Genomic DNA, 26,919 nt, shown 5'->3' on the forward strand with positions numbered 1-26,919 from the left:
ATTAACTAAAATATAATTGTCTGAGGATTATTGCAGGAAAGCACATAGCATTTTGATTTTGAAAGCACACTTTAGTCTGTGGTTTATACATCTGAAGCAGATCGTTCAGCTTTTAAATGTATATACATATTAAACATATACCAGACTGCCTTTAAAAATAAAATAAAATTAGAAGGCCACATCTGTTTGAAAGAAAATGCTAGCTCATTTTGTGAAGAGTTCTTTCATTGAAAAGCCCAAGCTGCGAGCGAAAGATGCAAGACAGACAGCCTAGTACAGCAAAAACATTGCTTTCCGCCCCCTCAAAAGGAAGCTGGTAATTCCTAGACTGATTGTGAGCCAACTCATGCCATGTTCGATGTGTGTAACATATTGCAGTGTACATAACCCCTCCTTTACTACGTCGCACTGGCTGGGATACCTGCTGTTCTCAAAAACGTCACGCGGATTCTGTTATAAAGTCCACCACAATAGATCGCCGGGGCATTTGTTTCCAGCAGCTTGGGAGAGAAAGAAAGGCAAGAGACAGACAGATTGGAAAGATGTTTTACTCAGGGCTCCTAACAGACAGAAAGGATGTGGACTTGAGGGAAGCTGCATCTCTCCGACAACAGAGGAGAATGAAGCAGGCAGTGCAGTTTAACCACAAGGACTCGGCTGACCTGCTACCATTAGATGGGCTGAAAAAGCTGGGGACTTCGAAAGACACCGTAAGACGCTGTGTGTGTGTGTGTGTGTGTGTGTGTGTGTGTGTGTGTGTGTGTGTGTGTGTAAATCTATATCGAGAAAACATAAAATTAAAAGGATGGATTTAAAACATTTTGGTCTGTTGATTCTAGTGGTGTTTTTAAAATGTTTTGAAGATAATGAGCTCTGTTGCCTTTGGAAGCCATAGAAAATTAGCATTTTAATTAAGCTGTTGGGGATGCAGAGAGAAGATAAAAAACGAGGAAATGGTGGGGGAAGAGCTTTACATGAGATATGTTTTACGTGTTTTTTTTATATAATCAAAAATAGTTTATATTTGGTGGTGCAGCTAGATAATTCTGAACTCTGGACTTTATGGTCTTATGGGGGGCTTTTCAGATGGAAATGTATAATTAAAGCACATCCTTCAAAATGTGGCAATAAGCCACCCCAGCTCATTCTGTTGAGCAGAACCCTGGACTTCTATCCCAAAGTCCTGTCCCTGACATGATGTTTATATAGCCATGCTTACAAGTGCAATCAAGCATCCTTTACATTATGATTTTAAAAAGAAAAGAAAAGATGGCCTTGTTCGGCCATATTGATATATAGTCAATTCAATGTATTATGTACAAATGTTAGATATGTGGATTGGTCAGTCGGTGAGTTGATCAGATTAGGCATAGTTTGCAATAAGAAAACTGGAGATCAAACACAGGGGATGACTTCTTGAGTTTGTACTTTAACTTCTCTTTATTAAGGTAAATTCCAGTCCTGCTACTTCAACATGGTTCCAGTTGATTTCAGTTAAACTTCCTTCCAGGGAACTGTGTTCAGAACTGCAGCTTTGGGGCCTTATTGCTGCATTGCCTGTCTTGTCTTTTGCAGATAGCAGTTTCAGAATGGTGCTAAGCAGTAAAAGCAGTGTTGGGGAGAGGGTTTTTTAAATTATTCCCTTAGCTCCATGACCTTGATCGAATATTTTGGGGGGTGGGGGAAGAGTACTGTGGCTGCTTTCCTGATGATGTTCATCTGTTTGGCCCTCAGTCAAGTCTATTGTCTTCCACATAAAGGGAAGCTACATTCCTCTGAGATCTACAACATATATCTGCAAAGCTTTCTAGCTTTTGAAAATAGAAGACACAAATCAGAGACACAAAACAATGCACTTGTTAGAGCTCTACACATCAAATCACCCTGTAGTAATCACAATATACTCAAAAGTGAACAGTGTTTGAAATATAGAACTAATGCTACAGTATCTATGGCTTTGCATAACTCTCCCTGTACAAAGATTATAAATTAGTGGTGTAAAGACTTCTTTAGCATTTTCTAGAGCAGGGGTGGTAAACCAATGGCCTGTAGCTGTATCCATCACCCAGAATACTTTTTTGTGCCCCCTCCAAAGATCCCCTCCCAAATTTTGGTGGTTGCAGATCACCGAATCATAGAATTGTAGAGTTGAAAGGGACCCTAAGGGTCATGTAGTCCCACCCCCTGAAATGCAGGAATCTCAACTAAAGCAGCCAACAGATGGCCACCCAACCTCTGCTTAAAACCTCCAGTGAAGGAGAGTCCGCCACCTTCCAAGGGAGTCCATACCACTGTTGAACAGCTCTTACTGTCAGAAATTTCTTCCTGGTGTTTAGTCAGAATCTCCTATCTTGTAACATGAATCTATTGGTTCGGGTTCTGCCCTCCAGAGCAGGAGAAAACCAACTTGCTCCATCTTCCATGTGGCAGCCCTTTAGATATTGGAAGATGGCTATCCTAACTCCTCTTAGTCACTTTATTTCCAGCCTAAGCATACCCAGCTCCCTTAACCATTCCTCATAACTGTTCCTTGGTAATATTGGTTGCCATCCTCTGCACATGTTCCAACTTGTCAATATCTTTCTTAAATTGTTTTGCCCAGAACTAAACATAGCATTCCAGGTGCGGTCTGACCAAGGCAGAATAGAGAATGCTTTTACTTCTCTTCATTGGGACACTATACTTCTGTTGACCTGGAATACAATATTTCTTGAACTGATGGTTGTGTTGTGTAAGTCCTTAAAATGTGTTCATTGTGTTTTTACTCCATGGGTCACCAAACAATTCCCCCAAACTTCTTTATAGAGGGCCCTTCTGAAGTGCTTTGCAATCTTCGTGCACAGCACTTCCAGTACATTGATGGCTTCCAAACAGAGATGGCTTCTTACCATCATTTTTAAGAGCAGCTGAAGTTATGAAACTATAGAAAGCACAGAGTGCTTCACCTGTTTAGTTGTGAGAGTTCAGAGCCAGAAGGCAGAGAGAAAAAGTGCAAACTAGAGAGCATGTTACAGGTAGGTAGCCGTGTTGGTCTGGGTCGAAGTAAAATAAAAAAATTCCTTCAGAGAGCATGTGGCAGCTTAAAAGGGGAGGAATGCTCATTGCTCCATGAGTTTAATAATATTCTTATAAATGAGCTTAAATAATTTTATATTTAATAGAGACCACTTTTACACTTTGGCCACATCTACTTGCTTTGTCCATGCCCACATTTACACTTGCCCACTTTGATAAAAGGTACCCAGAAGCTTAGCCATGGGTCAATGTAGCTCTTGTGCTGAAAAGTGTAAGCCACCTATGTTTTAGAAATTAAGCATTAACTTTCCTAAAAACAGAAGTCAAACACCTGAGATAACCATCCTCCTGTTAAAAAACATCATTTAGTTTTAAAATGCCCTCCTCTCCAACCACACACACACACACACACACACACACACACACACACACACACCGTTTTGAGTGACTTACTGACATCTACTGAATGAATAGATCAGGGTTTGATGACACACTGAATCACAACAATAAATTTTGCATGGTTTGTGATGTCACCCCAAGGCTTCAGGTTACACTCAAGTGGCCACAGAGGCCTGCATCAAATCAAATACTTGTTTGGAAAGAGAGAGAGAGAGAGAGAGAGAGAGAGAGAGAGAGAGAGAGTGCATGAAGTGTGTCTTTGATTACTACTTATTGATCAGCAATGGAATCATTCGTAAGAAGGTACCTTGATAAGCACAAGAGGAGGGCCAGCGTTAGTGATATTTGCCCGCCCCCACTGCTACCACTGACCAAGAATGATATCAAGCCAGGGACAGAAAATGACAGGATTGGACTGGTGAGAGACACCATGTTTCAGAACCACCTCATTCTAAAACCAGAGCTAGGAAGGACCCTCAGGAGGTGCGCAAAGATTCCCGGTTCAGATTTTGTGTATGGATTAAGTCTACGCGGGACCGACGGAGGAGTTCCTGAAGCAATAGGGAGCTGGCGGGTAATGACACCCACTGTCACCAAAACGAAGGAGAAGCCAAAGGACTTCATAGTCATGAACTATAGAGGAATAAAAGCTGGTCTTTTCACAGCAAGGGAACACTACCTGTATCGCCAACACCATGATGTGCGCCGCAAAGGAGCTGATGGGGATAGGTTCCCAAGGGATCCACCTCGTCTTCCCGATGCCATGACCTATGGGAGGCCCTATCGTCCTTCCACCCCCTTCATAGATGTCTTTCAAAATAAGTTTGGGGACCAATGGGTAGAGGAGAACCGAAAAAACTGTGTATATGTTAAAGAAAAGAAGCATAAGAAAAGGCGAGGGATGATCTATGATACACGGACTGTCATGCTGAGGAAATATCAAATACCAGTGAAGAAGGATCCTCTGTGGATCATGCCACAATTTCGGAAAATTGCTCCCCATCTTAACACCTTTCCAAGTCAAGAAGATCGAGTGAAGGCTTTCAAAGCCAAGGAAATGGAAGCTCCAGTTCGACATGGCCAGCTAGCTCAGGGCATTTATACACATTTGTAGGATTCAGCTTTTATCAATATGCAACCTATTTGTACCTCTCAAAAGTAACACTTGGCATGTTATGATTAAAAAAAGAAAGGTGGTGATTTGTTCTTGCTACCGACAATATTAAAATGAAGTTTCCAGCAAGAAGTTGCAATTGGTTCTCTTGTAACAGAACATACTCACTGCCAGTGAGAAAGATGGGACACAGGACTACCACTGTGCCACAAAAGAATCACATCACAACCTGTGGAATCTGTACGCTGCCACAATTTAACACAGTGCAATAGCCCACTGCTGCTACAGCAGCAGTGGTTGGCTTCAGTAAATCAAAGTGTGGCAGTGTTATGCAAAACTATTAACTACAGAAGAGGTCAGAGATGGGGCAGAGCAGAGGCTGGGGATAAATTGTTTAAACATCACAACACCCTCTATATTAATGCAAAACTTCATTCCTAATAAATGGGAGTGACCAGGCATATGATTCTATGATTGCAGCTGACATCCAGCACAGTCAGTTAGTGTTTCTGACTGATATAGAACCAATATTGCGGTTCTTCAACACAAGTTCTTGATATATAATAATCAATTTTTAGGTACACAAACAATGTTACTTTTTGCCACATAGCTATGCCTCCTGTTGTAAATTATGTCCCCCAGTTTTTTCACATAATTTATTGTGATTTACTGCATCAGAAGGTTTACTTCCTTTATATAAATGAAGCTGTGGTGTTTGTTTTCTCTCCTCCCACCCAGAGCTACCTAATTGCACACATCTCCAAATCACATATTAATTATAATAGGCACATTAAAACAAAAGAGAGAAAACATGTTTAAGGCTAAAGTACATGTGAAATTATAATCTATTTCTTTTTAAAAAATGCTTAGATTTGTTACTTTTTTAAAAGAAAAAAAAGCAGTGAAAGGGCTGCAATCTGAAACATGTTTCCATTTCAGAATGAGCTGTTAAAAGGCCAATGGCCGCCAGGCAGGTGGGATTTCCAGAAAGAAAGAGGTTTGGGTCCCTGAACTAATAATTCCATGTTAGCAGAACATCCGGTCGATTGCAGAAACTCACCTGACTTTCCCTGCCATAATATCACTAACCAGACAGACCTCTCCATCTTTTTTATCAACATCAGTACTGGCAGCCTTTCTAGGACAGCATTATAATGCTGAGGTCAAATGGGTCTTAGCACAATTGTGAAGCAAAGCTCATGCTTTGTATGCAAAAAAGCCCAGGTTCAATAACTGGCATCTCCTGTCAGAAATCACCGCCAGTCAGTGTTGACAATACTGATCTTGATCGTCTGGCTCAATCGTCTGGCTCAATATAAGGCAGCTTCCCATGTCCCTATGTTGTCATTCCCAGCAGCCACTAGTAGCAATCTGAAGGGCAGGGGGGGAATGTGAGGGGACCATACCCCCTATTTTTTACCTGAACCTATAACCACGGCCCATCCTATTCTCACAGAGACCTAACAGGAGGTACTCGGGAGAAGTTATTGCCTGACGCCTATTCCCTTATCCCCATGTAAGATAAAAATGAAGCAGACCTATCTATCATTCAGCTTGATCCCAAGGAACTGGAGCCAAGAATTTGTATATGCATTCAACAATTATCGCATGTGGCCTCCTGCTTTGTACACATAGAATCATAGAGTTGTAGACTTGGAAGGGACCCCAAGGGCAATCTGGTCCAATCCCTTGCAATGCAGGAATAACAGCAAAAGAATCTCTAACAGATGACACTCCAACTTCTGCTTAAAATCCTCCAATGAAGGAGAGTCCACCACCTTCCAAGGTAATCCAATCCAGTGTTGAATAGTCCTTTCTATTACACCAGAAATTTCTTCCTAATGTTTAACTGGAATCTCCTTTTTTGTATATAAATCAATTGGTTCAGATCCTACCCTCTGGAGCAGCAGAAAACAAGCTTGCTCATCTTCCATGAGACAGTCCTTCAGATATTTGAAGATGGCTATCCTTACCACCTCTCAGTCTTTTTGTCTTCAGGCTAAACCAGGGGTCCCCAGACTTACCGGCGTTTGGGCCGGTTCCCACCACGCCGATCGCGCGGCGGGCCGGCGGGTGGGGGAGTGCGCGCCGGCACACTTCCAGGGTGGGAAAAGCGCCGAAAATCCATTGTGCGCATGCACGTGGGCCTCCCCCGACCCGGAGGTGCACCAGAAATGACTTCTTCCGGGTCGGGAGAGGCCCATACACATGCGCACAAAGGATTTTCGGCGCTTTTTTCCCAACCCAGAAGAGCGCTGCCGCGCTGCGCACCGTAAGAGCGGGCGGCAGCGGCGGGCGGCGGGGGTCGTCGCAGGCCGGATTGGCAGGCTAATTGGGCCGCATCCGGCCCCCGGGCCGTAGTCTGGGGACCCCTGGGCTAAACAAACCCAGCTCCCTCCATCAATCCTCATAAAGCTTGGTTTCCAGACCATCATCTTGGTCAGCCTCTTTTGCATACGTTCCAGGTTCTCAATATACAGTACTGTACTTAAATTGTGATACCTAGAACTGGAAATTAGCTACCCCTCCCAGTTTAGTGTCATCTACAAATTTGATTCCATCCAAGTAATTTATAAAGATGTTGAACAAACACTGGGCCCAGGACACAACCCTGCAGCACCCCACTTATCACTTTCTTCCAGGCTGACAAAAACTGCTGGTGAGCATTTCTTGTGTTTTGTCAGTCAACCAGCTACAAATCCACCTAACAATAACTCCTTGTAGCCACAAGAATACATGGGGGATTTTATCAAACCCCTCACTAAATAAATAAATAAATTACATCCAGAGCCTTTGTCCATGAAAAACACCTAAAGGGAATATTGTGACAACTAGTGTTAGATTGGAGCTAGTTAACATAGTGCTAAAAATAAAATCCAGGGTTGTAAAGATCATTTGGGAAGGCCCTTTCTGCATATAAATTCCATGTTTTATAAATTCTGTCTGTTTGGGAGAGAGATGCTAGCAGAAATATCAAAGTATAATTTAACTAAAAATTTGAGGCGAAGACAGATGGTCTCACCCCTTAGTTTTTGCCAGGGAAAAAGATCACTTCCTTGGAAACAACCCACTGATGGACTGCGTTTCCTTGCCAGATTATTTTATCCACTTCATTTACTGTCCAACCTTCTCCATTCTTATACAGTGGTGCCTCGCTTAACAAATGCCCCGTAAGACAAAATTTTCGCTTAAAGAAAGGATTTTTCGAGCGGAGGTTGCCTCGCTAGACGAATTCGTTTTATGAAAAATTCGTCTAGTGAATCACGGTTTCCCATAGGAATGCATTGAAATTCAATTAATGCGTTCCTATGGGCAAAAAAAATATCAAAAAAAAATCAATGCATTCCTATGGGATTCGCTAGACAAATTTTTCGTTATAAGAATAGACCCGTGGAACGAATTAAATTCGTCTAGCGAGGCACCACTGTAGTCCATTCCTGTAGAACATTCAGAATGCATAAACTAATGGATGATATTCCCTTTTTATTTAAAACATCACACATTTTGATAAATGGTATTGCTATTTTAGATTTGCTGTTATTAACCTGTTGTCTGTGTAACATATGTATACATATACTGTATAATCTGGAGATTCAGATAAAGGGAGTTCTAAGCTTTTCTAAAGTGCAAATCTTCCTTTTCAGGAAGCCTCTGTTAGCAGTGGTGGAGCTTCATGCTCTGGCACCGGGGGCAGAGAGCAGGTGGGGGCGTGGCTGATGCACGTCCTGGGGGCGTGGCGTGCGTCCCGGGGGCATGGCATGCCACCCACAGGGGTGTGGTGTGTGCATCCTGGGGGCATGGCGTGCACTCCCCCCACCCCCTTCCTCCGCCAGTGTCTGTTAGATGATTTTTTACTGCTGTTCTTATATCTTTCTGGTTTTTACTGCCCAGTTTCTTCTTGTTTGCATTTTTTTGTATCTTGCTCATATTTTCTAATTGTATTTCCTATAGAGAGAGCTATCTGTGTGTGTTAGCAGCATTGAACTTTCTGGAAAGATGTGTTATGTCTAGAATAACAAAAAGGTCAAACAAGATAGTGCAGATATGCAAGACAGTAGGAAATATTGCTTTAAATGTTACATTACACATACTAATTTTTTAGCAATTACTGCCTGTTCATTATGCTGATTGCTAGTTAACTAAAATATCATGTTACTTGTCTATCATGACTCATAATCTAATATATATAGTATATATTGGCTGCTTGCATTTTACTTCCATGGCTTTTTCAGCATTTTCCCCTGAAGTTTATTTCATTTGCAAAGCTCCAGCTCTCCACCTATATACTTCTGTTTTCTATTTCTAGGTCATGCTAAAGTTAATGGTTGCATGATAAGCTACTCTACTGAATTTCACTCCTCATACAACCTTAAGGGTCCAGGAACATTGTCCTCTTTTGCATCTTACCAACCTGCACTAAAGTAAAGTACTCAGGAATAAGTTATATAATTAGGAATATACCCATTGTTGGAAAAAAAAAGTGTATGCATGGGCTTAGGATGGGGAAGAAATATGGGTCACTTCACATTTTAGTGCAAACCTACCTATGTAATTCACTTCCCAAAACAATATGCAAAACTTTGAAATTCACACTTCTCCAAATGCTGCAATGTAGTTATCTGCTCAAAAATATGTCACCAAAAATAGGTGTATTGGGGAAGTCATGCATAAAGATGTGTGATAATTAGTGAAAATATGCAAAAATGTGTATTTTACCACCTTATGTATCTATGATTCCCCTTCAGGTCCAAAGAACTATAAGCAGAGCTGTGTAAAAGGTTCTCTGCAAAAGCCACTGGAAATATTTCTGAGATATCTTGCAAATAACAATGAGGAGGAGAACAGGAATGGGGGACATGTGACTATCCAAATGTTGGACTCCAACTCCCAACAGCCCCCAGCCAACATGGCGTGGGCCAGTCTCTTTCACTAGCTCAACAGAGGTGGTTGTTTGAAATAGATATATTGCGTTCCTATTGTACAACTAGGGAGTAGTGTGTGATAAAGAAATATTATTTATAGCTTTGCCCTCTGTCCTTTCATCATCTAATGTATATTTGCTGAGTGCTTAGTTTGTTTATGCCTGCAGAAACACAAAAGAATTACCCAATCTTGCCTTAAGGCATGTGCAGTTTAGTTCTGTCAAGAGTAACTGCAAGACACTAGTGGTTCTCACAGAAGTGGATAGCAAAGAAAAAGAAGCTGGTGCTGGGAATGCTTTGTGGAACATTTATGTTAGATGCAGACACAAAGCGAATCTTGCTAGATAATATAGTTTGAACCAGGAGGGTCCATGGGAAATTTAGGAATAGCAGAAGAAGAGAGAACCACAGCTGGCACAGCCATCCTATGAACTTATCATAGTAGCTTAACTGTCATGGTTTCCTCCAAAGAACCTCGAATCTGACAAGGATCCTGAGGGTTCCATTATGGAAATGGTTAGTTACTTCACAGAAATACAGTTTTCCTTAATCTGGAGAGAGTATGTATTGTATTCAGGCCTGAGGCTTCAATTGGCGTTTTATGTGAATGTGAAGGCTGCCTTGATTCTGGGGCACATGTTTGATTCCACTTCCGAATTCTCCTTCCTATTAACATCTTTAAGTGACGTGAGATGTGAGAGAGACTCCAGTGTGCTTTTTAGTAGTGTTCCATACAGCGCTCAGAGAGCAAGTTTGTTTTATCATCACTTTCTGTTGTTGTGTTGGCTTCCCCCTTGAAATACAATTTACAGTGGTACCTCAGTTTAAGTACACAATTGGTTCCGGAAGTCTGTTCTTAACCTGAAGCGTACTTAACCTGAAGCGAACTTTCCCATTGAAAGTAATTGAAAGTGGATTAATCCGTTCCAGACGGGTCTGCAGAGTACTTAAACTGAAGCGTACTTAACTTGAAGCGAACTTTCCCATTGAAAGTAATGGAAAGTGGATTAATATATTCCAGATGGGTCCGCGGAGTACTCAACCTGAAGCGTACTTAACCCAAGGTATGACTGTAATTGGTTCCGGAAGTCCGTACTTAACCTTAAGTGTACTTAACCTGAAGTGAACTTTCCCATTGAAAGTAATGGAAAGTGGATTAATCCGTTCCAGACGGGTCCATGGAGTATTTAAACTGAAAGTACTCAAACCGAAGTGTACTTAAACCGAGGTATGACTGTACTGCTTTATGATATAGTGGCTCAAGTTCTTTATGTGATCACTTGTGGATCATTTCTTTCTCAATCGTTTCCCTTGTGATGTAATAAGTGTGGCATGCTCACACCCACAACCCTACCCCAGGTGTGAATATTCAAAGGCCTCAAAACAGTGCTGTCACAGACTGAAAGGACAGGGGCATTAATTACCCTGTTTCTCATATTTTAAGACATACCCATAAAATAAGCCATAGCAGGATTTTTAAGCATTCAATGAATATAAGCCATACCCTGAAAATAAGACATAGTGATAGGCGCAGCAGCAATGCCGGCCGCGGCAGGAGGAGGAGGGAAAAAAGTAAGACATCCCTTGAAAATAAGCCATAGTGTGTTTTTTTGAGGGAAAAATAAATATAAGACGTGTCTTATAATATGAGAAACACGGTAGGAATGTGATAATCAGCGTCATGATATTTAAACACTTCTACTTTGTGAACAAAGGATAGAAAGCAGGATAGAGGAAAATAATAAAAACCAAGCTCATTAATTTTAAAAGAGTACTCTCTATGGTTCTCAACGATTATTGATGTGTGTTTTTCAGTGGCAAAAGCAGCCTGGTGAATGTTCCCTTGTTCCATCTTGTAATTCACAACACCCCCTTAGTTCATTCTATTTTCAGGAGGTGGTGAGTTGCAGTCAATTAGAACATGCACTGCAACATTCATGAGGCTGATTCTGGTTCAAACAACCCAAACCTGCTTAACAACACATTCTTCCACATGAGGGATGTGAAAATTGTTCAATGGGGTGATCGTAAAACTGCATAAAATTGGTTCTTATATGGAGGGTGTTTACCACATGATGAAGCAGCCCAATACAGTATTCCCACAAGTCCCTTCCAGTGTTATGGGGGCGGAGAGCAGGAAGAAAATGCCTGTGATTGCAGCTGTTCTAATACAGAGAAAACGGTGAATGGGCACCACAAAACCACATCCTCAAAAACTACCGTATTACCCCAGTACCTCTGACATTAGCCTACTGTGTTTGTGCATACATTAAGATAATAGCAACATATTTATGCCACTTACTAAATTTTACATGCTGCTTCGCTCTTTAGAGATATACTCTCATTTAGAAAATGAGTGATGCTTTTTTCCAAATTGCACTCCTGTCCTCTGTCTGTGAAATTGTTTTCCTCATCCAAGCAACTAAATATGGCAAAATGTCCTGAAATATCTTTGAACCACCATTTGTAAATACTGAATGACAACAGAAGTTATCCACTCCTTTATAAATTTCAGCCTGCTATTTTCTCCATGCAGAACTTTTAGGATGAGGACTTTGTTGATTGCAAGAAAAAAAATAGGTATAAAAGGAGAATTCCCTAGATGGCAAGATTCAGGTTTGGGGAAAGTACTCTTCAGTGAGAGAACCCAAGCAGAGTTTTAAAAACACAAAATATGTAGCAAAGTAAAGCATGGAAATATACCGTAGGTGATTAGTCCTTTAAAATATGTTCATATGAGTTCCAAAATGCTCCTCTTCCCCAGCATAGGAAAATACCACATGTTTGATAAGTTAAAGATTAGGTTACTTACAAACTTTTCAAAGGTCTGGTTCATGTGCTTTTTCATACAGCATTTAGAAACGTTGCACAGACAATGAAACTTGACATAGTTACAGTGGTTCCTAAATTATTGATAGGGGAACTCAAGAGTTGCTTTTAAAAGCCATTCAGCTAAACTGAAGTAACCAGTTTACATGGTTACTTCACATGCTGAGCTTCTCGGGTAACTAAGAGGAACAAAGTCTTGATTACATACTCTCTCCCAAGCTGAGCTGCACCTGCCAGGACAGCTAACTCTATGGTCTTAACCCCTTCATGCATTAATTAGACTTAAACTTGTTGATTATAGGAGGCTGGTTATCCCACAGATTTTAGGCTGAGTCCTGTTCTTTGACTTTTCAACAACAAAGGGCCACATACTTTGTCATTCTGTGGTGTGTGTGTTTAGATACAAACATACATATTTAATGCTGCCAAACATTTTTTTTTCTTGAGTTGCATAACTAATGCATGTATTTAAAGGACAGCATTCTTCAACTGTTTGGTTTCAATCAACCTATATTTTCCCCTGCCCTAATTTTCTTTCTTTTTTAAGCAACCACACAACATCCTCCAGAGACGGTTGATGGAGACAAACATGTCCAGATTGCGCCACAACCGGGGAAGCTGCTCTCAGAAGAACGAATTCTCACTCCAGACAAATAAACTGAATCAAATGAAACTGGATGGCCCAAAGAAAACAGAGCAAGAAGACCTCATCCTGGTGTGTTGCCAGGTATGCTTCATGGGCCTACATTTGATATTTCAGCCAGTCTTCCACTACAATGAGAATGCTGCACTCAATTCCCTATGTGGCTGAACCCAAATACAGCCAAAGCTTTATGTGGCGGCAATATCTGTGATATTGCATAACAGCAGCATTTTAAAAAATCCATTGTGATCATGGGGGATCATTCTTACCGGTAGTAGCTGCATGTGTATCCACAGTGTGTGGTAGGGTTACATTTCATGTTTGCTGGATGAATATATGCCTGGAGTCATCATGTGGAGGAAAAAATGCACAATGTGAACCAAGCCATACATAAGATAGGCAGATAAAATTGATGAGATTATGAAAAGCACATCCTGGCTGATGGAATACTAAACTTGAATGAGTATTCACATGTAAAGCTGAAAAATGAATTTATTCAAGGGTAGAATTAGTAACTGAGAAATATGCCCTCCACTGGTGATACAAAAAAAAAGGTTCCACAGATATAGATCACAATTGGGGTGTGTGTGTTTCCAGAACTCTACACTACAGCACAAATAAAAATTGAAGTTGTCAGTTGATTCTTTCAAATACTCTGTTTTGCCCCAACAGTGCGCTGGGAAGGAACTGCAAGTTGTGGTTGATACTGGATGTCAGAACAATATCATATCATCTGCATGTCTGGAGCGACTAGGGTAAGGAGTTCCTTTTCTAGACTGTTAGTTAAAAGCATGTGACAGCGTTCATCTGACCTCACTGCTGCACACCAAGATGGACAGGGGAAGGGAGCAGGTCAGTGCATTGCAAATCCACCACTGGGAGTACCAGATCGGCTTCACTAATGCATTTGCACTGTGCTGACTTGGTGAGCAATGCTTCTTTATCTTTAAGAGGTGGATGGCAGACACAAATTTCACTGGGGATGCTCTTTCCCACACCAGGAAACTGAGTACTTGTTAAATTTCTACCTGTTGCATAACTTTTAAAGGTAAAGGACTGCCAGGCAAAAAGTTGACAATTTTGTTCTAGAGCAGGCATAGACAAACTCCGGCCCTCCAGATGTTTGGGACTACAATTCCTATCATCCCTGACCATTGGTCCTGTTAGCTAGGGATGATGGGAATTGTAGTCCTAAACATCTGGAGGGCCAGAGTTTGCCTATGCCTGTTCTAGAGTGAGTTCTCATTCAACAGGGAAAGGCTATAGCTTAGTGTTAGAGATGTTTTGCATGTAAAGGAGACCTTGAATCTTAAGAAGGGCTGGAAAGACTACTGTCTGAAATCCTAAGAACATCAGAAAAACTTCAGTCTATGGTCTTATCCAGCAATCAAGTCCAGGATTCATTTCCCACAATAGCCAACCATACGCCTATGAGAGGTTCACCAACATGATGTAAGTGCAATAGCACTCTGGGCACCTATTGCCAGCTAGTGCAGACCAGGGATGCAGAACTTGTGCTACCCCAGATGCTGATGGGAACTGCAGTCCAACAATGTCGGGGTGGTGGTGGCACAGGTTCCCCACCATAGCTGCCAAGTTTTCCCTTTTCTTGCGAGGAAGCCTATTCAGCATAAGGGAAAATCCCTTTAAAAAGGGGATGTTCCCCACTTCTAAACTAGGTGGTAACAATACTGAACTAGATGGATCAAGGAACTAGATGGGCTTGGTATAAGGCAGTTTGTTAGGGTGTTGCAGCTTAAAAGTAGGTTTGCCAACTTTTCAAACAGGTTACTGTAACTGTGCTTTTAACAGCAGTGATATGAAAATATTAGCAAGCCAGGAAAATCATCTCTATACTGTACTTTGAGCTTCACCTGCTGACCTTAAGCCTACCTTCTGCCCACTTCTGCTTTGAGAATAACTTTGTGTCTGTGCCTATGGCGCTTTGGAGCCCTCTCTACAAGTGTGTCCAAAAGGGGGGAAATGTTGTCTGATGTTTGTAGTTGGAATTCCTTTTTGGAGAGTATCTCATGTTAAGTTTAGGGAAGGTTTTAATGTTTAATAGATTATTGTATTTTAATATCCTTCTGGAAGCTGCCCAGAGTAATATATATATAAAATAATATGTTGTTGTTGTTGTGGTTGTTGTTTCTCATAAACACCTTGTTACAGGAATACTGATCAAACAATGGGGGGAAGTCAGATGCAAAGGAGATTAAAAGCTGTATCTGCAGAAATTCCCTCTTCTATACAACTATTAAAAGTGCAGGAGTTCTATATCACTAGCCTGGCCACTCTAAAACAAATTGCTAGGAGGCTGAGTTGCCTGCTTTTGATCTGGCCCCTGCTAAGGTGCCTTTAACAGCTGTTTGATCTGCAGCAAATTAGCAGATGATGATGTGTGTTTCCATCTTGTGAAAAACTTGCTAATTCCTGCTTTTCAAGATGCTATTAAAGAGACAAGAGCAGGTCAGGCCCATTTCTCTTTTTCCGCCAGCTGGCAACCCACTCAGATGCATTGTTTGGTATGTCAGCAGCTAAAATGAGATGGCAGTTTGTTGAAATCCATGTTGCTAATTGCAAAGGTGATGATAGATGTCTTTGCTAATTATTTATATGTTAGCTTGTATTCCTCCTTTTTAGATATATTGTCTATTTTTTCTGATTGTTATGGCCTTTGGCTGCATAACATGATGCTGATTGAATTGATAAAAGGTTTATTCTGTTTTACTGTTAATCTTAACATCCTTCGAATTCAAGTCCTCTTCCAGTGCATCAGTCAGATGCTCCTCCTTCCAAGGCTCCTCCTCTCTTGAAAGAATGTCATGCCATTTGGTGAATTTTTTCCTTAAAACAAACAAGCAAAGTAGTGTGTTGCAGTGTGGAGTACTCTTGTTCAGGGTTTGAGGCAGCCATCTCCTTGCCTAAGTCTGATACTCAATTTTATCCCCCACCTCCCTTGTTCTGCTTTCCATCAAAACAAACACTTAACATCCTATGGCCCCTGAGCATTGGGCCCTCCCTTAGGCTTTTCTCTTGTTTCTTTTTTCTGTATTTTTCCAAATGTTGGGAGTTATTTCAAGCTTGCTGATGCTTCTCTTGTGTGTGGATGGTGCTATTTTGGCTAAATAAAATCGCACCTCTATTCAACCCTTGCACTTAAGCTGAGCCCCATTTTCAGTATCAGTGCCCTATCTTGGAACATGTGAATGAAATACAAATGAAGATGTGCCTCTGAGCACATAAGGAGTGTGTAAGCCTTGCCACAACCCAGCACATGAATATGGGCCTTTGTCAGAAGAGTTTTTATATTCAGTTGTTGTGACAGTGTGGGGAGAGTTGAACCTCAGTCTGCTCTAATTTTTGAAATTATCTTAACTTGTGCCAGGGAAATTGGAGCCTATATTTCTTGGGGAGGAGGGACGGAAGGAGAGGGAACATTGCATCTAGTACTCGCCATATGGCAATCCGTTCTTTAGCCATGTATCTCAGCCAGAAGTACTGCCTACCAACCAGGGCAGCACAGAGCATGCTTCCATGCCAACACACTGATAAATGTTTAAACTAACCAAATGAGATCTTTCTTGACAAGATGATGATGATGATGATGATGATGATGATAATAATATATTATTTGTACCCTGCCCAACTGGCTGGTTTTCCCCAGTCACTCTGGGCAGCTTCCAACAAAGATTAAAAATACATTAAAATGTCACACATGAGAAACTTCCCTAAACAGGGCTGCATTCAGATGTCTTCTAAATGTCAGGTAGTTGTTTATCTCTTTGACATCTGGTGGGAGGGCGTTCCACAGGGCGGGTGCCACTACCGAGAAGGCCCTCTGCCTTGTTCCCTGTAGCTTTGCTTCTTGCAGTGAGGGAACTGCCAGAAGGCCCTCAGCGCTGGACCTCAGTGTCTGGGCAGAATGATGTGGGTGGAGACACTCCTTCAGGTATACTGGACTGAGGCCGTTTGGGGCTTTAAAGCTCAGCACCAACACCTTGAATTGTGCTCGGAAACATACTGGGAGCCAATGTAGGTCTTTCAGGACCGGTGTTATATAGTCTTGGCAGCCGCTCCCAGTCACCAGTCTAGCTGCCGCATTTTGGATTAGTTGTAGTTTCCAGGTCACCTTCAAAGGTAGCCCCACGTAGAGTGCATTGCAGTAGTCCAAGCGGGAGATAACTAGAGCATGCACCACTCTGGCGAGACAGTCCACGGGTAGGTAGGGTCTCAGCCTGCGTACCAGATGGAGCTGGTAGACAGTTGCCGTGGATACAGAATTGACCTGCGCCTCCATGGACAGCTGTGAGTCCAAAATGACTCCCAGGCTGCGCACCTGGTCCTTCAGGGGCACAGTTACCCCATTCAGGACCAGGGAGTCTCCCACACCAGCCCGCCTCCTGTCCCCCAAGAACAGTACTTCTGTTTTGTCAGGATTCAGCCTCAATCCATTAGCCGCCATCCATCCTCCAACCGCCTCCAGGCACTCACACAGGACCTTCACTGCCTTCACTGGTTCTGATTTGAAAGAGAGGTAGTGCTGGGTATCATCCGCATACTGATGAACACCCAGCCCAAACCCCCTGATGATCTCTCCCAGCGGCTGCATTTAGATGTTGAAAAAGCATGGGGGAGAGGACAGAACACTGAGGCACCCCACAAGTGAGGGCCCAGGGGTCTGAACACTCATCCCTCCCCACCACTTTCTGGACATGGCCCAGGAGGAAAGAGCGGAACCACTGCATAACAGTGCCCCCAGCTCCCATCTCCTCTAGAAGGTCCAGAAGGATGTTATGATTGATTGTAAAAAGTAACAAGGGTTCATACACTGACTTGTTTAACTAAAAGGCAGGCATGAGTGCATTGCGACCAGTGCCCATGTCATAGAAGCATTCATGTCTCCTATTAGCAGATCTTAATAATCTGAAGTATAGAAGATCTGGCCCAAACTAGTGATCTTAGAGACTGTTCGCCAAATAAAGGGATTGCTGTTCTGAATTCTTTGCATGAAGGGTGGGATACAATTTAATACACATTACCGTAATTGCAATGTACTTTGCGGAAAAGGGCTATAGAAATTAACATGTTAATCAGAATGTTTAACGATGGCAAATTATATAAAGGACTGGGTGTCTTAGCTATCAGAACTAGCTGTACACTGTACTATATTTAACTTGTTGGAAGAAGTTGGAAGATCAAAGGAAGAAAAAGTTGAGGAAATGGATGGAGCATTTTTCTCCTCTTTTGCTCTGATCCATTTAGCTCATTTAATAGATAGGAGAATGGGTTCTTCAAAGTAACCGTATCAAAGTGCCTTTAGCATTGACTCATCTCTGCATAGGTCATAAATCAGTCACTGATGACTCATATTGCAAAGCAGTGCAGTAGAAAAATACCACAAAGGAGGCACAAATGAAAGTAGGTTCTCATGGAAAATGAAAGGAATTCCTGCTGTTGGATAGACTGTTTTTTTAAAAAAACAAAAAACCATCAGTCTAGTATGAGCACACCGCTAGGACAAAGCTAAGGGTGAGGAGGAAAGAATAGCAAGCATTGTGGAATTGTGAGTTCCCTCAGAAGTACTTGGTTTGACCCTATGGAATGTCACAAATCCACTGAGACACTGTCTCCTGTGTAGGCCCCACTGAAAGAAAATGAAAAGGAAGGATTCTGTAAGAGCCCAGCCAATAGTATGTTGTGATATCAGAAGCATTTTTTTAACCCTTTTAAAAATACCAGTAAATAACAATGTTTATATAACCCTGTTTGGATGCTGTTAGAGCATGGCTGAAAGCATGGGATACAGCCCTGGAAGAGATTTATTATTCTAGGACACCTCTATAGACACTGCAGGAAAGTGGGTGTCCAGAACGCACCATCCCGACCTTGTCAATTACGTAATGGGGCAAGAAATTAGCACAGACTAAACTCCCCATTGGGTTTGATCTGCAAGGATTAGATATCCTATCTGAGTTCATCCAATTGCTGAAATAAGCACAGTGATGAAAATGCCCTAAGAAAAAACTAGTCTAAGAAGCAGAGGGAAGAATTATCATTTTTAGCAGGATGGTAGTTCTGGTAGATCAGAAAAATCGCTAGACTCTTCTTGAGCACTCCCCAGACGTGGACTTGGTTTAGCGTAAAGAGGGGATATGTAAGAAATGAAAAGAATCCAAATAATCCTCAAATGTTACTTGACAGAGCAGTAGAACATTGTGTATTAGCGAAAAACAAAAGGCTTGCCAGGTTTTAATGTCTTACTAATTTGTTCCTTTTTCCCACGAGTCAGGCTGGCACAATCTGCCACCAAGCAAAAACATACATGCTTTTCTTCTTTATGTAAAAGTGCCCGTTGTCACCCTTGCTGTTCATATGAATTTTAGAAGTATTGCAAAGAATAAGATGCAACCAAGAAAGTAAGAATATAAGAGTGGGACCAAGACAATATAAATTAAAAGCATTTGAAGATGATGTGGTGATATCTGTAGAAGAACCAACAGAGTCAATCCCAAAAGTATTACAAGAGGTTTTTTTTAAAAAATGGGGATGTAGCAGGATTTAAGATTAATAAAGACAAACCAAACTCTTGGTAAAAAATATGAATGATGAGAACAAAAATTACAAGATGTGTCAGGACTAAAGATTGAAAGGAAGGTCAAGTATCTAGGTGTATAGTTAAAAGTAAATAATATAAATCTGTATAAAGATGATTATTTATCTGTATCAGATACTAATTACAGAACAGAAATGACTATGCTCAGTTCCAGGATACAACGCAACACAAGTACTGGCATCCTAAAATGAACAAACTCCTGATGTAAACCCAGTGACTTTTTCCTTGTGCAGATTAAACGAGCACATGAAATCCTATAAACCCGAAGGTGAGAAGATTTCATTGCCACACAGTATGAAAGTGATTGGCCACATAGAACACCTGGTTCTTACCATGGGGACCATTCATGTGGACTGTTCAGCAATTGTGGCAGGTGAGTGTTCAGGCAGGTTAGATGCCATACAAGTATAGTACTTGCTAAACCTATTTTTTGTACATTATAGTGCAATTTGTAAGTTTATTTGGTAAACAGGTTTGGGAGGCTTTTGACTTGTTTCTAAAATCTGTTGGATTGAGATTACAAAAATTTGTTGTGGTTGTACCCTGAGAAGCCAAACCTCTCTCAATTCACTGTCAGCTTCCTTCAAAAAAAATAAAAAAATAAAATCTATTTAGTTGGATCCAGACTAAACTAGCTGAGTTTAGGGGAGTTAGTGTGGCATGCTTGTTAGAGTTTCTTTCACCATGACTACTGGCTCTGCAGGTTAGGGCAGATGGAAGCTGCAGTCTGGAAGCATCTGGAGGACATCAGGTTAGGGAAGGTGGACTAAAACAGCCTTAGCCAACCTGGTGCCCTCCAGCTGTTTTGGACTACAATTCCCATTAGAGCTGTTAAGCATGTTGGACTAGGACTGGGAAGACTGGTTTAAAAACCCGCTCAGCCATGAAGTTAACTGGATGGCCTAGGGTCAATCACTGCCTTGCAACATAACAGGGTTCTTGTGAGGATAAAATGGGATAAAGAACCATGTTTGCTGCCCTGAGAGCCTCAGGGGAAGGGTAGGATATAAACTCTTTGTAAAAGGAAAACACACCTTACTTGCCACTGATTTCAATGAGAACTAACTTGTCACATTAATTCCAATCCTCTAAGTGCAACTAACTCACTCTGGGCCCAACCCTATTGGATTAAAGTGACTCACAGTGGAAGGACCCATCCTCAGTAATTGAACACATGCTTGGAATGTACGAGAACACAGCTTTAATCCCTAGTTTCTCAAGTTTAAAAGGATCCTTGGCAGTCTAGTTGAGAAAGCTCTATTTAGCCTCACTGCTGCCTCTGGTCAAAAACCGTTTGTAGGTTTCTGAAAAATATGAAGTCCTTCAAAACCCATTTGTCAGAGATGAAAGTAGGATAAGTACATTTACTAGAAGTTGAAATCCCCTTTTCCAACTATCCCTTTTAAAATCCCATTTTAAACTATCTTTCAGCTGTCTCCAGCCAGCTACATTATAATTTCAATTTCACACATTTCTATGTGAATTTAAGCTTGTGCATTGGACAGGAATGCTTTGGGGACTGACCAAGAAGGGGATTATAGTTAGTACATTGTTTTTCCTAGCTTAATTTGGGCATGCAGAATCATGTTCTCTTGGAACAAGTGAAAGTATTCAAGTTATTAAGTACCTCTCAATATGCATTTCCTGCACCATCAAGTAAAGACAATCAGACTACATAGTTCTGGGATTAAGCGGCAGGGTTACAAACTCAGAGTATAATTTATATACAGTGGTACCTCTACTTACAAATTTAATGCGTTCCGAATGCACATTCATAAGTTGAAAAAATTTGTAAGTCGAATTCCATAGGAATGCATTGGGAGAAAAAATTCGTAAGTCGAAGCAACCCTATCTAAACCTCATCCAAGATGGCGGACGGAGCTCCATTCGTAAGTAGAAACATTCATAAGTAGAGTTATTCGTAAGTAGAGGTACCACTGTAACTGTATTTGAAATATCTATATATTTATTTGGATAATAAGTATATATGAGTATATATGAACTGAAATTGTTAACTGTTATAGTGATATACTAAACCCTAAAACAAATAATAAAAAACAATAGAGTATTATTTCCAGGCAGTACTGGCACCTCTCATGTATAAATGACAGCCTTTCCGAATTTGGCTCAACAGAAACTACCCTGAGATCACTAAGAATTCTTTCTCATCAGCAATGATTTCTTATCACTGTTCTACAGAGGAATCAATTCAGTGACTTAGATATAAGGAACAGGTCACAGAAAGAACAGTTACTTGCATGAAAAGAAAATTCAGAAAAGAAATTCATACATCCTTCAGCACTATTGAGTAATACTTGGGTTTCACAGAAGAAGCGAAGGATTAGATTTACATAGTGACTGAACTATTAAGAAGGATAAAGTTAAGGGAAGGGCAGGTTCTTCTCCAGCTGCTTTAAACAGACTGAGTTGGCAGGGACCCCTTCACCGCACTAAGGGACCTAACACATCTCATGGAAATATGAGCTTGTGTATGTGTTAGTGATAAAATACTATGATGAATCAATCTATCTGAACATCTTCTTCCTTTCCAGAAGATAATGATAAAAACTTCTCCCTGGGGTTACAGACACTGAAATCTTTGAAGGTAAAACTCTGTTCCCCTCCCTACTTTTTGTATCCCCTATTTTCTTTTACTGAGGTGATCTTAACCTGTTGTCTAATTTGTTTTCTTATATTCCCTCTTATTTTAGTGTGTGATAAACCTTGAAAAGTATCACTTGATCTTGGGGAAGACAGACAGGGTAGAAATTCCTTTTGTCAGTAATGCCTCTGCACACGAAGAGAAGTGAGTACTGAACTCTAAAGCTGCACAGGTATATTTAGAGTGACTATTTCCAGTCAAATCAGTGGCATAGTGAATGTGTGGAGGAAATGGATCCTGACTAGGGATGGCATATAATTTGAGGGTTTCATGATAGTTTACCATGTGCTATCCAAAGTATGTTTAGTGCAACACGGAAAAGCTGCTGTTAAGTAGATAAGTGAATGGTGAAACTGTCACATTACTGAACTTATCCCTAAATGTTAGTGAATAAGATATGAATATTTTTAAAGGTTTTTTTTTGTAACACCAATCAGATGGAATATAGTTCAAAACATTGGTTCTGATTACCAAAACCTATCATACAGGCAATTGATATATTTTCTGCTTCATTTGGTGGGTTTGCACTGGGATATCCTGTTTTCAGTAAGTGCTTAGGACACACTCCTGCATTTTAGTCAGGGGATAGTATGGAGGTTTCCAAGAAAGGGGGAAAGAAAGAGAAAATGAGACAATAGTATAGCATTCAGCATTTTTAATGTCGACGGGGACCATATTGCTGCTGGGCATGTGTGTTAACTGTACCATGGGAGGTTTATTTCTGGAATGATTTTTTTTCCAAAGAGGTATAATACGGTATTACAAAGGTGATGAAATACTCTTTTTACACCAAAAAAAAGTAAATTAGGCTTTCAGTTGCCCCAAGTACATTTGTGCCCCCTTCCCCCAATTTAACTGCTGATTAGGAGTTTGATAAATTATATAATCTATGAAATCAGAGGTTGTAGGTAAGGAAATATATTTTACACACAGTTATGAGGTGCCTTGCTTGCTAAACAGTTATTTTCTAGGGCACATCCTCATGGCAGCCACCTGCGCTCCTGGTTCAGTGCTGTAGGACACAGCTGGAAGCCTGGGAAGTGTCCCTGGAAAAGGCAGGTACCTTTTTCCTCCAGGATATCCTGTGCTGGCCATACAGGTGGTACAGCCCAGGCTGGTCTTGTAGCCATCCCTGTCAGCAGAGTGGGCAGGCTGGGAAGCAGCATGGGTTGCATGCAGCCTCTGGTGCTTATGGAGTGTGGGTTTGAACGACTGCATGAGCACACCCAGTCCCCCAAGTTAGTGCTATGTGCATATGTATTTGCTATAATGAGATTGAGCTTGGCAAAAAAACAAAACAGAGCCAACTCTTTTGTCACACTGGTTTATGCTTCTCATTCCAGCACTTCTGAGGCCTGAAGAGAATGCACTGCTGGCTTCACAGAATAAGGCTTTGTGACTGAAAGGAGAGTCGACAATACTGATAACCCCACCTTGCTAGACTGTAGCTAGCTTGTAGCTAAATGAAGGAAGGAGTTTAGGGCAACTTCAGGCATTCACTCACCATGCCAAGAGTCTGGACAGTGGACTTCTAGAAGCACATCTGAGTCCACTCTTAAAAATGATGTCCTTTTTATGGTCATCTAAATATGAAAATGTTTCTTTTTCATCTTTTTTTGTTATGAATGGATTAGTGAAATGAATTGCCTCTTGTGAGACTGAAAAAGACAATTTTTATAACGTCCTCTTTTGAACTAATTGTATTTAGCTACAATGAGAGGCTGTGAGAATCAGATTTTTAGAATTATTTTTAAACAGAGAATGATTAATAATTGGACATGATTGAGTTCAAAGGAGTTAAGTTCATCCAAATCCTGACTTAAGTCAGAGAGAATATATTGTTTTCAAGAGTACTGAAGGTGGTATGATAGAGCTATTGTTGCTTGTATTATTAGATATTTTCCAAATTTCAATATCTCAGAAAATGTTGTTCTTAATTCCTCATTATGAAATATTGATGTCAACAGTAAGAAGGTGGAGCACAATTTTAATCTATACAATATTCAGCTTTTCCTAATTGCATAAGTAACTGAATTTCCAGATTTTAAACAAATTATCTGGAACCACAGTGTAGCATACATAAGAATTTTAATGTCTCCTTGTTCAGTATTAATATTTTAGTTTATTTTCTGCAAATTTTGTTGCATACTTTTCTCAATCGTGATTGTTTTAAACTGTATCTGTGAGCCTTTTATTAGCCCATAACTCCTGACAAAAATATATTATCAGTAGACTTGGACTCTAAAAAGTTACCAACATTTTGGCATAATAATTTTCATCACTCCTTAAGGCTGGTTATGAGATAATTTTGGAAAAACATTTCATTCTTGGTTTAAGATTCACCATCTTAATGCCCAGATACTTGTTGCCTTTGTATCTCCCAAGGTATTCTACAATATATATATTACTAGAATTTCAGGTTATTTATATTTATCTTGTAAGTAGCAAACTCACCAAATATTGAGTTCTGGACTGATTCTTTAGCATGGTTATTGTTTTATAGTATAAAACCAGATTGAGAAATGAAAGAAAGAGAATGAGTGTACTGTATATAAAAATACACTGTGGGAAACAATGTTGCTATGGCAACCCCTTCCATTTTAAAAAATGGAAAAAAATGAATATCCGTGTCTAGTCATACTCCCTTTGGGGGTCATTCTCACTAATGGCATGACTGCTTGATTCCCAAGAAGAGCAATTATCACACAATATTATCCACCGAACAGGGAATTTTAACACTTACCACCAGAGACAATATTACAGTAATGATATACGGTATATTCAATCAGGGTGTCCACTGTTCTAAACACCATATGATGAGCCACAGGGAAAGACAGAACCACTTCCTTCCTGCTCCTGGGACAGTACTGTACCTTGTTTTTTTATTCCCTTATAGCAGGGAGGTCCAACACATGGCCCAGGGGCCATATGTGACCCTTGAGGCCTTTTTTGGCAGCTCTCGGCAACATTTGATGACCCCTTCAGCCCTTGCGCTGCCCTCGCAAAACTGGCTAAGCAAGGCACTGAGCTTGGGGAGAGAGGCATGAAGACTCCCCCAGCCTCCTTCCCAAAGCCTAGGAGGAGCTAGGAGGGTTCTAGGTACCTGTCAGAGTCTCACGGTGCCTCCCCAAAGTCCACCTCACTTAGCCTGCTTTGGGAAGGCAGTGTGAGGACTGGGGGAGCCTCAGATTTCAGCCGGGATCCCCCTCCCTTCACATGCGTGACAAGGCAGAGTGCAGCCCGTGGGCTCCATGTTGAATCATTCTTGCAGCCCACTTGGTATGAAAAGTTGTACCACCCTGCCTTAGTCTCATAAGTCAATAATGCTGCATGCCATGACACACTCTTCAGCGAACTATCTGGTTTTCTCCATTAGGCTGATAATACCACAGACAATTCCTGCCCTATAACTTCTTGGCACTGCTTTCTATAATGTTCTTAAGCTTTTTGCTACCAGCAATAGGTATTCTTCAATTGGTTCTGGGTGATACTTTTTAGTTGTGCGAATTTACCGTACTCAAAAATGTGTTGTGGGTGCAGTGTGGATGAACAACATGTGTAGCACATAGTTGTCTGATAGTTTCAATGTGCAGTTCAACTCGCACTAACAGCTACGTTACAAATGGGTTGAGCTGCAAGCTGAAGTGTACTCAAGCAATCATAAAACTTATATAGTATGTGCTCAAGTCTGCATATATCTGCTTAACTCATATTCACAACAGGCTACGGTGGTCATACTTGTGCAGCAATCCATATATATATAAATAGCAAGCAATATATACAGGAAAATGATCTTACACACATGTACTCTCTTCCTTCCTGAGAACATGGGGAGCTGTTTTGTATATAGACACCCCTCTCCCAAGCTATTTTCTCTAAGCTTCTGTCCATAGTACACCTCAAGCCACCATACCAAGCTCTAATTATATATGGAGCTGTATGGTTCGCTATACGACTATATGATTAGCATCACAGATGTGCTTCTAATTACACCAGTTAATTAAATGCTTTGCAGGAAAGAAGCTTTGGTAGACTTGGGGGTGAGTGGGTGTTGTCAAACCAACAGGATGCAATCCACAGTTTAGACACAACAGATCCCCTGTAAAACTTATCTAGTAGACTTTGTACTGAATATGCACTTACATTTTGAAGAACCCTAATTAAATTAAATGGAAATAAGTATTGGCATTGAATATAAAAGGGTATAGAACCAACAGTTTTGGGCTAGTGTTAGTTTTCAATATTTGATCTGGTTTGGTCATTTTGACAGTGACCACAAAGAATATGCAATGGCTACAACATCTTTAGTACTCCCAAACTAGTATATATTTTTAAATAATTTGTAGTTTGGCTTTTTGCAATGGGTTTGATAACATCCATGTACAGCGCTGGCTGTTGCTCACAGATTTGAAGTATAAGTTTTTGGATATATTTTTATCTTTCTGTGCATCATTGCCCTCAATACTCATATATCTATATTTACAAAGCAAAACTTTTATGTGTTTGCGAGGTGAACTGCACTGTGTGTATACCTGCCAACATGTAGTTGAAAAATAAAATATATTTGTCTATGCTACTTATGTGGCATTTGGCTACTTGAGTGTTTATTACTGTGATGATTATGAAAATAAATAAAATGTAAAACTTCTATTAAGGTGTTTTAATTTCTGCTTTACCTGCTCTCATGGTATGTATTGCCAAATACACACCCTGATCCAG

The 26,919-nt window shown here is 40.8% G+C and overlaps 2 protein-coding genes and 1 long non-coding RNA gene across 6 annotated transcripts in view; 2 read left to right on the forward strand and 1 right to left on the reverse strand.

Annotated features, from left to right (window-relative positions):
- NRIP3 (nuclear receptor interacting protein 3) lies at window positions 1–26,819 on the forward strand. Of its 3 annotated transcripts, none has more exons than XM_060275781.1 (7): window positions 1–710; window positions 12,827–13,006; window positions 13,595–13,677; window positions 19,772–19,911; window positions 22,091–22,143; window positions 22,250–22,372; window positions 23,544–26,819. In XM_060275781.1, exons 1-6 carry the CDS (start codon window positions 543–545, stop codon window positions 22,346–22,348), a joined length of 723 nt encoding a protein of 240 aa, XP_060131764.1. In that variant the 5' UTR covers window positions 1–542; the 3' UTR covers window positions 22,349–22,372; window positions 23,544–26,819. The 3 variants fall into 3 exon arrangements, with proteins under 3 accessions (XP_060131764.1, XP_060131755.1, XP_034975415.1); XM_060275772.1 differs by having other exon boundaries at window positions 22,250–22,344; window positions 23,172–26,819; XM_035119524.2 differs by having other exon boundaries at window positions 22,250–22,344.
- Window positions 1–26,919, reverse strand: part of LOC132592305 (uncharacterized) — a 44,424-nt gene that overhangs the window by 4,600 nt on the left and 12,905 nt on the right. The gene's annotated exons all lie outside the window — the stretch shown is intronic.
- Window positions 3,653–4,528, forward strand: LOC118097654 (cilia- and flagella-associated protein 77-like). The gene has a single exon (XM_035140751.2). The coding sequence runs from the start codon at window positions 3,698–3,700 to the stop codon at window positions 4,526–4,528; it is 831 nt and encodes a 276-aa protein (XP_034996642.1). The 5' UTR covers window positions 3,653–3,697.

The sequence above is a fragment of the Zootoca vivipara genome, chromosome 1 (genome assembly GCF_963506605.1).
Source record: "Zootoca vivipara chromosome 1, rZooViv1.1, whole genome shotgun sequence".
Lineage (NCBI taxonomy): Eukaryota > Metazoa > Chordata > Lepidosauria > Squamata > Lacertidae > Zootoca > Zootoca vivipara.